Here is a 14,295-nt window from a genome sequence, read left to right as displayed (position 1 = left end):
ATACCTGAAGTCTCTTTGAACATCTCGACTGATTTGCTTCATTTTCCACTGACAGAAATTTTATTGGACATGTAATTAAAATTTATGGCAACGTATTCTTAATGCATTTTTCTTACATATCTATTTATTAGTTAATGGGTGCTAAATATGAGTGTATGTACATCTTTATTTAAATGTATTTTATAAATTATTTTATTATATATGTAGTTTATAAATGACTTTATAATTAAATTAAAAGAGAGAAGTCTTTTTATATTTCTTTATATGCTAATATTGTGACAATGAAATATTTTTAAAATGAGCAATTTTTCGCAAACGCATATAATTTCGAATATTTGTATTTTTAACAATACATATTTCTCTCGCGATAATCGCACATTTTCATCTCGCGCGAGCCTCAGGATAATTAATGACAATTCAATGTAATCGATGCGCTTTATCGGTTGCGGAAGACATTGATTTTTCTCTTCATCTTTTATAACAATATCATGAATAACAATAAGCCTGTTCCCTCCTGTCGCGCGGATTTATTTCGCCATAACAACCGAGCTATTGTGCTTAATCGTCACTTCTTTCACGCGCGTACAACACACCCCTTTTCAGATCATTCGGTGTCACGGTGAAATCGTTCATGACCGACGCTTCGCGATCGCGGCGGGTGGTCTTCGACGCGATCGTGAAATTAATTCGAACGCGACTTTGGTGCGTGACTATCAACGAATGGCATCTTCATGGACGATGCGCCGGGACGCTCTGCATCCTGTCGTTGTATCATATTACTCGCGCATACTCGATTCTCTATCAATTCGATAAATCATCGACGTCCTCGCGAGTGCAGCAGATCTTGTAGTTTCTTATAATTAGATAAATGGCTTAAGAAAAAAAGATTATTCATATGTTATTTTAATTAAACATGAAGTAGCTATAGATTTCTCAGATTGATTAGATAAAACGTATAGTAATAATTATTTACTATCAGAATAAATAAAATAAATAAATATTGGTCTTTAATTAAATTTTAATAGAATTATATTATTTCTCTTATTACAAAGTAATAAGAGAAATTATTTCTTTTGTAATTAAATTTTGATGTTTTCTTCAAAAAGGAATTATTCTCTCTCTCTCTCTCTCTCTCTCTCTCTCTCTCTCTCTCTCTCTCTCTCTCTCTCTCTCTCTCTCTCTCTTTCTTTTGTTTTCATTCTCTCCAATTCTTTAATTTAAACAATTTTTTAATTGTTTTAAATTATATAGAGAAAGTTACGACGAGACCTAGAATCGATGATCGTCTCACAAAAACGTGGTCGCTGGTATGAGAATGTCTGCCCCTTGGTCGTCAGGGAATAATATTGTGTAATAATAATCGAAAAGGGGGGTGAGATGCGTGGTTGTTTGTATAGAACAGGGTGGTAGTATTTTAAATGCCAATGATTTCATGTCTCCCCGGGGTGTACGCGGACACCCTATATAGGACGATCCGGAGGCGTGCAAGTGCTCAGTCGACGACGAGAATCCGTCGTTTTAATAGGATTTATCGTAGATTTCTAGAGCCGCGTACAGTGGAAGTGATTTCTGAAATTCCTTTCATTTACAATTGATTAGTTTTGCTTTGATTAAGCATTAAATTTTAGAAGAGTTAGCATATTCTAACAATAAGTAATAAAGATTTTGTTGGCCGCAATTGTCAAGTTTTCTCGGTCACAGAGTGTTCTGCAGATATGATTGCCATGGATGACGGATATTCTCAGTATCGTAGATACTGTATGTACTTTTCAAGCATTTAACATATTGGTTTTTCAAAAAGTTGAGACTTGAAAATATAATTGTGCGTTTCAATATTAATTAATTATATGTTTATTAAAATATATGCTATAACTTCTCTCCTCCATAATATTTATACTTTTATTGCAACCCATTGCAGTAAAAGTATAAATATTATGGGAGAAGTATTTGGATATTTAGTTTTGTTATAAGTAAATATTTTATATATAAAATAGAAAACATAATTAGAAAAATATTTTATGAATTACGTTCAATGTTGTACGAAATATTTTTCTTTTATTATAATAAAAAATTGACTTCAATATGGAGATTTAAAATCAGAAGATAGGCGGATTGCATTAACATCGAAAATACAGGGTATAACGATAGAAAGCTAAAAATCAATATTAGCGGCATTCTTGCAGTTTCTCGGCGTATCGTTTGGAATTGACATGTCAGAAAGTTTTTTTTTTACCGAGAAACGAGGTTACGATCCATTTTTGCCTTCTCGCATAATGAATGATGTTATTCTATTTGACGGCAGCCTGCGCATACGTTATTCAATTAGTACTTAAACCTTATTACTAAAAGAGTAAATATTATAATATATTATGCATCTTGTGTCTTTATGTGTCTCTGACATATTTAAATGATTTAGAAAAAAAATATTGCAGACAGATAATTACCTAATGCTATGATATTAGTAAGAATAATGATAAGGATCAAGAAAATAATTTTTGATAAGAAATTTTACTATAATATTAAATTACTTGTAAGTGGACTAAATGGACACAACCTGTACAATAATATATTATTTCCTACACTCTAAATAATTTTTCTTTTTATATTCACTGTTTTATTTTTTTGTAATTTTATAAAAATTTGTCTTTGTCTCTAAGCTCAACTAATATATTGTATATATATTCTATTGCGTAATGTAACAATATAATAACCTGGGGAATATCGTCTGGGTGTTGCAGGGCAACTGCATTCGCCGAACGGCGACAGCGACAACAGCAACGGTAGCCAGCGTGCGGTGGCTGTTACTCGCAGCGAGGTAGAGCAACAGCAGCAACAGCCACATCGCCAACGGCAGCAGCAACGTCAGGCGACCGCTACCGTTCCGGTTCTCGCCTGCACTAATCAATCATCTATAACTACACCCACGACCGCCTTCACGGTGGCATCAAGCATGCTTCTTTTGCAAACACAGGTGAGTTGAATTTTTGTACCGTAATGTAATTTGACATTTCAGCCTTTGATTGTTTCGTGAAATTTGTATTGATAAAAATTCAAAAATTGAAGATAAAAAAAATGAAGTTAATGTAATGAAGAGCAAAATAATTGATGGCAAAGTTAAACGACATTTTGAATTGTCGTCTACATCACGTCTGTCTTGCAGTAGTTGTATCAAATTGATTTAAGCCTTCGTGCTTGCATGTCGACATGACGCAATATATATAAGTTGTAATTTTACGTAATAATATTCGTCCGTGTAAACGCTCATATCTCTCATCTCATCTCATTTCTCATAAATAATGTCGAGAAAAAGGTCTTACGAGAAATATGGATATATAATATTTCAAACTAAGAAGGTAAATTCCACATGCGTGCAAATAGCGTATTAAATAAATTACAGTTGATTAAAAAATAGACTTTTATTATTGAATTATCATTTAATTTAGCAAAATTTATATATTTCATCGTTAAGTAAGTTAAATAAGTTCAAAATTATTTAAATTTAATAATTTGCTTAATAAGATCGATTTTAATTTGAGAAAATAATTCCAGAAATTGCTTTAAAGACGATATTACGGTGTTTTAAGATGATATTAAAATGATATTAAGATTATTAAGATTATGGTCTTTTTTTCTGAAATCTTTTTCATCTGTTTAGTACTTTGCATAACGGTGCCATTTTCCTCTCTTTGATCATTCCTTATCGGACGATTTTCTTATCGGAGTAAAAGCAGCCAGTACTACATATCAAATGACAATCGCACGTTATATTAGCATTACGAGATATTGCTATCCATCGTCTTTCCCATGAACTCGTTTTTACGCGATCAACTTGAAATTATCGCGTCACGATCCGGCGGTTAATCTAATTTCTTATCGACTCTCGGGCTTTCGGGATTCCACGATGATTCTCTCTCTGGTATAAAAAGATCTTTCCATATCTCTATGATCGTCATTATAATCGTTCATCACACAATTTGACTCTACATATCTGGATCTACCTAGCTGTTCTATCTGTTTCTTATTTTCACTTTTTTTTCTTCATGCCTGCCCATTTCGATCTTTGCTTTCATCTTCATACTGGATAAATGCAACCATTACGGCCAATTAATGACTAAAATGAGAATGTACCGCGGAATTAGCGGGCCAGCGTCAAAGACATTGTCTTGATGATTTAACGGGAAGAAATAAAGAGGGTGGAGGGGGACGGCCGCTTTTAGAACGCCGTTTAGCAGGACATTTATTCACGGTCTGGAAAGATGAGGCTTCGATCGCCGGTTCTCGGGGGAGCGATGAGCGAAATGTCAGCCCGAAGCGGAACCGGCACTTGCAAATTGAATATCCACCCTCCTCGATCATCCCCCTCCTTCTCCTCGTGATGTTATCCTTCGGCCTACTCCCCCTGCCACAGAATGTCTTGCTGCTATATTTTCGTTTTTCATCCTAGGATTTTAATACACAAATATTTCTTTAGAACTTAAATTTATTAGTAGTGATATGTAGATTTATTTCAATTAAGTTTTTTAGTCTTGGAAAAAAATTATTATTATTTTATCGACGGATATAACATTGAAATTTTTTTGTGAAAAAAATTTGGGGATATCATAAAAATAATATTTTTTTATTCAATATACCTTCTTGTTTTTCCATCCTCTTAGAATTCACTTGTAAGAGGAGGATAGATTTTTTTTTTTTATATTAAACTATTTATTTCTTATTATTTTTATTTTTTTCGCAATTGAAGATACATTAGTTTTGTAAAATTTACCATGAACTTGTTTCACAAGCGGAAAAGAAAGTATTATTGCGCGATCACGCAAATCGCTTCGAGCAGATTAAAGAATAATATATCTTCATCGTTAATTTTGAAAGTTAGGTGAGCAGTTTACCGTGAAGATGGATTGGATATTTTACGGCCGATTGAGTAATTCCCTTATTACGATATCTTGTAACACGTATAGTTTCTTGTTGAATTACAAAATGTATCAACGTTTATTATCATCTCATTGCCGCGGGAATATTTAACCAGGCTATAGTGTTTTACTGTCTATCGACTATCGACTATCAATGATTGAATCAAGAAGGGAGGAAGAAAAGAGAGAGAAAGAGAAAGAAAGAGGCTCTAAGTCTCTATCGAACGCAAGCTTATAGACAACACGCGATACGAGCTTGGCTTGTCCAATCCTCTCTCGAACATCCTCACTGCGCACCTCGATTGTACATCGATGTCTCGCCACTGTGGCTCGCAATTGTGCTTGAGCAATGTTTCTGCCTTGCAGTTGGGTGCTTCGATTTGCCATTCGCACGGCTTTCCGGAGACTGTGATAATTCCGCTGAAGGAAAAAAAAAACACCGGCGCTTAAAATTAATAATCGATTTTCGTTTATTCGGTATGTAATTAGAAAACAAAAGATTCGCAAAATTCATATCGGTATGGTGTTCAAATTGGCTCACGTCATTTGTACGACGCAGGTATTTTTTATTTACATTTCTTTCGTTTCTTCTTTTATTATTCATTTATTATTATTTTTCTCGATTTTTAATACATTTAATATTTTATAATATTTATCACGCTTTTTGTCAAACTTTTGTGTAATATAAATAATTTTTATTAAGAAATTGTTAATGATATTTTATCGAATTATATAAATTATATAAATTTATTTAATATATACTTTTATTATATGTTTGTCCGAGTGTGTGTAAAACTAGTTATTGAATTATAACTATATTTTTCTGATTTGATTAATTCTTTAAATTATTATTACACAATTACATTTGCTTTCTATTTTTTTAAATATTTTTCTTAATATTTATAAAATTGTTTTGTGCTATATCTTTTATTTTCATATTTTATTTATCATATACATTCTGTTATTATATACTTTGTATTACGTTGATATATAATTTATAAATGTGGTCTCAATCTTTTATTACAGAGCTCCTTCGGATGTAGCAGTTTTGTGGAATTGCTGAGTGGGCCTTATACAGACCCTGCGGATGCCGAAAGCTTGCCTGAGGAGCTGGATCCTTTTCCAGAATTACAGCTTGGAAATCCGCAAGCCGTATCTTCAGTCGATGAGTCTGCTCAGTCTCACCAAAGTGTACACCATCAGCAGCCATCGCAACCACCACCACCACCGCCACCTCTCCCCGAGGACATCCAGACCGATTCTCTTAGGTATATGTTCGATCTCTATTTTCAAGTTTTTTACGTTTGATAATTTTAACTTTTACAAAAATTCTTTTCCAATAATATGACAAGAAAATTTTGTGTTATTATTAATATTATATTATAGCGAAACAATTTGAATAATAGAACGATATACGGGATTTTTGTAAAATGCGATATATATTTTTGTCCGCAGTCCTACACCCTTGCCGAGCTTCCAGGAGACCTACACAGTGCAGCGATATAGACAGGAACTCCAGGGCCTTGGCATCAAAATGGATGATGAATGTTACGATACCCCAGTATATCCTTGCACCACCACTCACTATCCGACCGAATTTTCGGCTACGGTGTCCTATCACGAGCACCAACAACCGCAGCCTCAGCAGCAACACCCTCACCATCATCCGCCGCATCATCAACAACAACAGGCTCCGCATCATCATCAAAGTTACTTTCCTACGGAATCGGCGCCCACTCCGGCAACGGCGGTCGTTCCGCCTTCGAATCATCGACAGGATCCATCCTATGGTGTGGCTGTCACTGTGCCTATGGTTTATGGGGCACCATCAGCCATCGCCAATGTCGCCACTCCTGTTGCTCCTACTGATCTCTGTCCCAATGTCGACGCTAACGTTGTAATTGGCACCACTAGGTCGCGAAGGGCATCGCTGCCTACTCAGAGATCAGAGTCGACAAGGTAAGATTCTTCAAGAAATATCTGTGATAAATAATTTCACGTCTCATTGTTCCTCGTTTAAATTAACAACACTCTATGTGAGGGAAACGAGAAATATTTTTCATACATTATCTTGTTCTAAATTAATTTATTATGGTTTAGTCACAATTTCAATCGATGAATCAAGTTTACTTAAAGAATACAGAGGCGCAAAATTCAAACGTGTTTAATATTTCTAATTAAATTTTAAATAAAAAAAATTGAGATAGATCTTAAACCTATATATTACATATGACAGATTCTTTTCCACTCTATCATAAATATTGGAAAACGTATGAGTTTCGTAAAATCATATGACACGTATTACACGTATTACACGTTTCACGAGGACACGAGACGCGACAATTTTGGGAGAATCCCTGTTCTGACTAGCGACGGCTTATAGATCAATGCGCGTCCTGTGTCGTGTTAACAGTAGTGGGAGCACAGAGTCCCCGAAGCCGCGCTGCGGCGGCGGCACCACGAGCTCCACCGTCAGTTCGCCGTCGCCCGGAAGCGGTACCAGTGGGGAACGCGCGCCCCCGAGCCCGAGTCAGCTCTGCGCTGTGTGCGGCGATACCGCGGCCTGTCAACATTATGGCGTGCGCACTTGCGAAGGCTGCAAGGGCTTCTTCAAGAGGACCGTACAGAAAGGCTCCAAGTACGTGTGTTTGGCCGAGAAGGCTTGTCCAGTGGACAAGCGCCGGCGAAATCGCTGCCAGTTCTGCCGGTTCCAGAAGTGCCTGATGGTTGGCATGGTCAAGGAGGTAAGTAATGACGCTCTATTGTACAAAATAATGTAAATAAAAAATTGTAAAATGTTTTTCTCTCGAATTTGTTTAAATCAGTTTAAAACTCGTAAAATGTGACAAAATGATAAATTTTCACAATAATCAATTGTTTCAATGAATCAAAGTTGCTTCTGAGATTTAAAGTTTGCTTTGAAAGATAGCAAGAAGAATCGTGAACTAAAGTTAAAAATTAATTGTACTGTTTAATTATTGCGCAGGTGGTTAGAACAGATTCTCTGAAAGGTCGGCGAGGCAGATTGCCTTCAAAGCCCAAGTCACCCCAGGAATCCCCACCGAGTCCGCCGGTTTCCTTGATTACGGCTCTGGTTCGTGCCCATTTGGATACAACGCCGGATAAGGCGAGTCTCGATTACTCGCAATACCGGCAACCGAAACCAGACGACCCCCCGACCCCGATGGACGAGGCCGAGAAGATTCAACAGTTCTACAATCTGTTGACTACCTCGATCGACGTCATTCGAAACTTTGCCGACAAAATCCCCGGATTCACGGATCTACTGCGGGAAGATCAGGTGAGTGATCACTTATATTAACAATAATTCAATGATAAATAAGATAAAATTAAGGATACAGAAAAGTGTAGAAAATTTAGAAATTGGAATAGTTTCTAAAAAAAGGGGAAACTTTCCAATTATAGAATTTTTATACTAAATTCGCGATTCTTTATTCAGTTTAATCGTCGATTCTTCATACTCTCTTGTCGTCGAGATGTACATATTACATACGTCGTTCTCGTATTATATATCAAGCCGGTCAGATATCGACTTTCGGGCGATATCCATTGGAACTAGCGGTTATAGAGATCGATAGCTCATACATTTTCTAAAAGGTCAGTCTTGACAAGCTTTTGACGAGCGGCTGACTAGTGAACTGTTCGCGAAAAGATAGTAGATGTTAATTTGTTAAATATCTCGTTAAAATTAGCGAAAAGATTTTTGCTGCTCAGATTATATATATATAAAAAAAAAAAAAAAGTGTAATTATTATTCCTTTACTAATGTAATTTGTGATAAAACAGAGTTTGTCTTGATCACGATGATTTTGATTAATCTAACAGTTTGTATTTTACTGACAATTGCATACTAATAATTTTGCGATTAATCTGATTCCAGGAATTGCTCTTCCAATCAGCTAGCCTGGAACTGTTCGTGCTCAGGTTGGCATATCGCACGAATCCGGGCGATACGCAGCTGGTGTTCTGCAACGGCGTCGTCCTGGCGTTGGAACAGTGTAAGCGCAGTTTCGGCGAATGGCTGCACAGCATTCTCGACTTCTGCAAAGCCCTTCACTTCTTGGAGGTCGACATCAGCGCCTTCGCCTGCCTGTGCGCTCTCACCCTCGTCACTGGTCAGTATTCGTATATAATTCATTTGATGCTCTCACACTCTTCATTATATTATTAATTAAACAAGATTGCCACATAATGATGTAATAATCATTATTACTATAAATATTAATTGTAATGGCTGTGTAGTTGTCAGTTTGCATTTTTAATGATAGTCGCTTTAACGGCACTTTCAATCTCCCTTCACTTCACCTGCAGTCTGGTTATATCGGCCTGTCTACGGGATAAATAATTAATCCGTCGAATCAATTAATTATTGATGTTTCGACGAAAGGAACAACGATGCTCCGCGCTTTGCACGCGATCTATTGGCAACCGGACATGCAGGTGTGCGGTTTACAGGCGCGTTCAGTCGCAGTTTCCATGTTTAGATAGTTATGTATCACGAAAGTCGCGTGACTGATATTATTGTACTTTAATTGATCAGTAGTTCTTAATCTCGTTGTTAATGATGCCATAATTAAATCTCCGATTGTATTATAAAATCGATATTAGCAAATTTGTTGGAATATATATTTATAAAATTCTATTTCTATTGTTCAGAGATTTTCATGATTTAATTTTCAATGCAGTGTAATTTTTAATCGATAATAATGACGTTACTCAAGTTTTATTTATAAAATTTCAGAGAGATACGGATTGAAGGAGCCGCAGCGCATGGAACAGTTACAGATGAAGATTGTCTCGTCTTTGCGTGACCATGTAACTTACAACGCCGAGGCGCAGAGGAAGTCGCAGTACCTGTCTTATTTACTAGGCAAGATACCGGAGCTGAGGAGTCTCTCGGTCCAGGGCCTCCAGCGAATCTTCTATCTGAAGCTGGAGGATCTAGTGCCGGCGCCGCCTCTGATCGAGACGATGTTTGTCGGTAGTCTGCCCTTTTAAACCGAGCCGAGCATAATCTATAGCTCGCCAGCACATAGAACAATTACTTTCTCAGACCTGTGCGGTTGCGTTATCTTCGTTCTAATTGCATCCTTCTTAGTTTGTATTATTACACGTAGCTTTATTCTCTTCTTGCGTGTAACTTCTCGCGCGATCTCGCGGGTGCATTGCGATCCTCGACGAAGCCTTAGTTGACATCTTCTCGTATTCTCTCGCGAAGAGTATGATGAAGGGTTCGTCGGGCAGGAAGAGCAAAAGAGAGCCATTACTGGGATCGTACGAGCGAGCGCGAAAATTATCTGCGTGAATTTAACGCGAACGGTAATCTTAAGGAAAAGTTTTACGCGTGCATGTGCGAACGAATGTATATATACGTGAATATGCAAATGTATGGATCGTGTGCGAATGCGAATAGACAGAATGCATGGACGTAGGTGTCTCTGCATAAGCGACGAGTGGCGGGCGTCGAAGACGTCGCTATTACTATTCCTAGTAAGCTACTATCACTATTGCCGACGAGTGAGTCGGCGCAAGCGGAAAGCGGGCGTGAGGCGAGCCGCGAGGCGGTTTCGCTATTCTCCCTCTTCTACCTGTAGCAGATTTCGTGCGGACTCGGGTGCGGAAGGCACCGAAAGAAACAGAACCGAAGGAGGGATTCCTTTCTGGGAACGGGAAGATTTTCCGCGCGAAAAATGCGAATTTTTCTCACTTTTCTATCTAGCTTATACGAGACCCTCCTTGCCTCGCCTCGCCTCGTCGGTCCCGCAGCTAACATGCGCGTGACCTGTCACTTCTCGAACATCTCGGTAATATCTTCGGCAATACCTTGCCCGCCGCTGGAAAACGCATCGGCGATTCGCAACATATCAGAGCAACGGCGAGGGGAGCGAATGACGCTCTCCCGTCTTGACAGTAGATATAGGATGTGAATGTCGGTTACGCCCTCAACGGCTGGACGATGCCGAGTGCAGATGCATCGATTGATTAATTTAAATGCCGGTAAAGAATTAAGGCACTTCTTCATTCGAATGAGACATATATTTTTTTATTTTTTCCTTTTTGTTTTATATCGTGTAGTCATATTTGACTTAATAATGCGCGCTTTGGATTATCAAGTCAACTTGATGGATCGAGCGCGGTAAAGAATATCGAATGAAAAACTAAATGATGGAAACTGTAAGAGTAAATTATGAGGTTCATGTGCATTTAACAACGGATTGCAATAAATGTCTCTTGGATATCTATGATAATAGAAAATGAGTTTAGAAGCGATGCGCTATTATTTTATTATGAGTTAAATAAGAATCGTAGAGAAGTTGCGAGTATTCTATTAGATAGATTTCAATCGTAGTATTTTTATAGATACTTTTTACACATTTTATATACGTCAGTCTTTAAGGAGATTATCAAGATTCAACAAATATCTCAGATATTAATTAATTTTAAATCGTAAATTTTACTAGACATTTTTACAAACATTTTACACAACTAGATCCATCCTAGTAATTTAAAATTGCATAGCTTCGCTATATAAATTATCAATTAATAGAAAAAACTTAATACACCTTTTGATTTAATCGCACATTTTGATATCGAAATCAGAATAGCGTAATACAAATAGATTTTACAGATTTGGTTCAGAAATTTGATTTAAATATTTTCGCCAGGGAATTTCAGATGGACCTTAGGTTTTCTTAATTCATGGAATCATTTTTTCTCGCAATGCATTCACAATCAAACTCGGCATCGTCAGTGTCATTGAGGCGTTGTCTAAGGCGCGTGATCGATATCGATCGGTTCTTTACCACTACTCTTGCGTTTATGTGATTTTAGAAAGCTAAGGCGAACAACCACGGGCCCACCTCGTTTGTTTAAAAGAAAGATAGAGAGAAAGAAAGAAAGAAAGAAAGAAAGAAAAAAAAAACAAAGAGAGAGAATGGAAGTGAGAATGAGAGAGGAGAAAAAGTTAATTCAGATGACGAGGTGGGCCCGGCTTAAAGTTACCTATTACGTTATAACATTTACTTTTAATCAAACTAACGTAGAGTGTCCTATTTATATACGTATAACGCGCCGCTACTACTTAACTACTACACAACTACTACTTTACTATACCGTTATACTTATTACTACTCATTAATAGCGTTATTACTCTATGACGTTACTACCACTACTACCACTGTTACCAGCGTTACCTTTAATACCACTTTGTGTTACCATTGTCTCGCTACAGTAAGCTTCACCCATCGCTGTCGTCGTCGTCGTTGTTTTAAAACGTCCTTCATCGCACCAGTACCCTTCGATTGACACGACAGACGAGAGAGAATGCTAAACAAGCATCCTCGCCTCCAGGATTACCGCAGTCGGCACGCATCTCTGTTTTTGATGTATCTTTGTATTTTATCCACATTCAAATACACCGTATTACAAGATAAAGTAAGATTGCAGATCGGGAATAACTTTGCATTGTAGCGAAAAAAGATTTGGTCATTTTTTTTCATTTTTGAGATAAATATGAAAATTTTCATGTAAATATCTTAAAGAGAAGAGTATATAAAAGATCTTTCTCTCTTTCACAAAATATATTATTTTATTTAAAAAAATTATAATAACTTCTCTCTCTCTCTCTCTCTCTCTCTCTCTCTCTCTCTCTCTCTCTCTCTCTCTCTCTCTCTCTCTCTCTCTCTCTCTCTCTCTCTCTCTCTCTCTCTCTCTCTCTCTCTCTCTCTCTTTGTCCTTTGTCGTTTTAATTTTTATAATTCTAATTTTGTTTTATTTAAACAGAGATATTCTGAGTTTTTTCTTTTGTAGTTTTCGAGATATTATTCATGAAAATAATAATAAGCTTCAAATTATATATTTATATAGTTACCGCAGTTAATTATCTTTTTATATTCCATTAGATGATTATGAAATCTGTTTTTTGTTCAGGCGCAGTTACTCCTACCAATGTAATCTTACGATAACCACCACGCGTCACTATTATAAAGCGATCCCAAGCTTAGTAAACACGACAATCAGGCAATTTTGTTTTCACACCGTAATCCACACAAACACATAAACAAGCAAACATAAATACATACATAAACACAGAGACACATTTACACAGAAACCGCATTAATTACCTGTACGTGCACAATAGATATGATAATTACATGTGTAAATGTTAATCTAAAGTCGTGTGTATTCGCAAATGCTCGACGTCTCGTGGATTGGGAAAATCGATATCAAATTGGTTTCGCCTTTATTAATACTCTGGATTGTAAATCTTTGAATATACGATCTTCTATATTTTACTTAGCAATTAATTGCATCATTTTGATGTATGATCTCTTGACTTATTTCACACATATTAAAGTGAAATAAGTTAAATATCCGCGTACATTTCGCTAGAAACGAAAATCAATCTAATTTTATCTTAATTCACAATTTTTTGTCAATACTATTTAATTAAAAAGCTCTTTTTGCAATCACGCGTGGAAAGAGCTAGGTGTCATTTTGTAACGAGATGAATTTGTCAGATATAGTTAATTTTAGAAAAAAAAATTTTTTTTTTGTAGAACACATCGTACATTTTTGGAAAATCATGTCTAATAATGCTTAATTAGTTAAATCTGTAAAATAGTTTGACTATGAAGGCTTAACTAATGATGGTAACATATAATCATTTTTTTGCTATTTATTAAAAATTATTTTAAAGGAATTATTTTCAATAGAAAATCAGATTCGTCATGACAATTATTTTAATACAACGTTTTCATAACGGAAATTTATCTAATTGACTGTGATAATATTACCATCAAATTTTTATTTAATAATTTATCGATATATCTATGTCAAAAAAATTCATTGGAGAAAAAAAAAATGTGTTCAGAATATTATATATAAATTTTATGCTCTAATATATCTATCACATATAACGAACGCAATCGTTGCTGGCCGATATCGACAAGACAGATCTTATAGGGCGTGATGTATTAAATATTATCGATGTAATGACAATGAATGATTCAATTTAGTTAATACTTTAATTATTCGTTCTACAAAGAAACCTATTAATTCCGTTTCTAGCGTGCAAAATTTCGTTGTAAAAATACAAGACATGGAAAATACGTCCATGATTTCCAAAAAATCGGCACGGAGAACATTTTTTCGAGTACCGAGCGAATGACTCGTTAATAGTACGTCCACGTTTGCGGATAAATACGTGTGCAAGTGTTCAAAAGACAAAATGCCCGGTAAGAATGCAAGGTAAACAGGATCCGAGGTTACGATTCGGGCGACCCTTGCGATCGAAATTAGGATAACACGAGCTAGAGCATCGATAACATTTCCTTATTCGAGGATCGTGTAAAGGGCACAAACT

General features: G+C 36.3%; 1 protein-coding gene across 4 annotated transcripts in view; it reads left to right on the top strand.

The window, feature by feature from the left end:
• Hr38 (Hormone receptor-like in 38) overlaps positions 1-12,578 on the top strand; it is a 61,204-nt gene extending 48,626 nt beyond the window's left edge. For 2 of the 4 annotated variants that reach the window (XM_072901393.1, XM_072901400.1), the window contains exons 2-8: positions 2,739-2,971; positions 5,937-6,178; positions 6,366-6,869; positions 7,324-7,654; positions 7,897-8,211; positions 8,812-9,046; positions 9,673-12,577. In XM_072901393.1, coding sequence (XP_072757494.1) covers positions 2,739-2,971; positions 5,937-6,178; positions 6,366-6,869; positions 7,324-7,654; positions 7,897-8,211; positions 8,812-9,046; positions 9,673-9,929 — 2,117 coding nt within the window. In that variant the 3' untranslated portion in view covers positions 9,930-12,577. Of the gene's footprint in view, positions 1-2,738; positions 2,972-5,936; positions 6,179-6,365; positions 6,870-7,293; positions 7,655-7,896; positions 8,212-8,811; positions 9,047-9,672 lie in introns of all 4 variants that reach the window. The other 2 variants (XM_072901391.1, XM_072901396.1) reach the window with 2 other exon arrangements.
• Positions 12,579-14,295: the final 1,717 nt, after the last annotated feature.

This window comes from Anoplolepis gracilipes, chromosome 1 (genome assembly GCF_047496725.1).
Source record: "Anoplolepis gracilipes chromosome 1, ASM4749672v1, whole genome shotgun sequence".
In the NCBI taxonomy this organism is placed as follows: domain Eukaryota; kingdom Metazoa; phylum Arthropoda; class Insecta; order Hymenoptera; family Formicidae; genus Anoplolepis; species Anoplolepis gracilipes.
The sequence above is the reverse complement of the archived record's forward strand: the minus strand, read 5'-3'. Positions and strand labels throughout refer to the sequence as shown.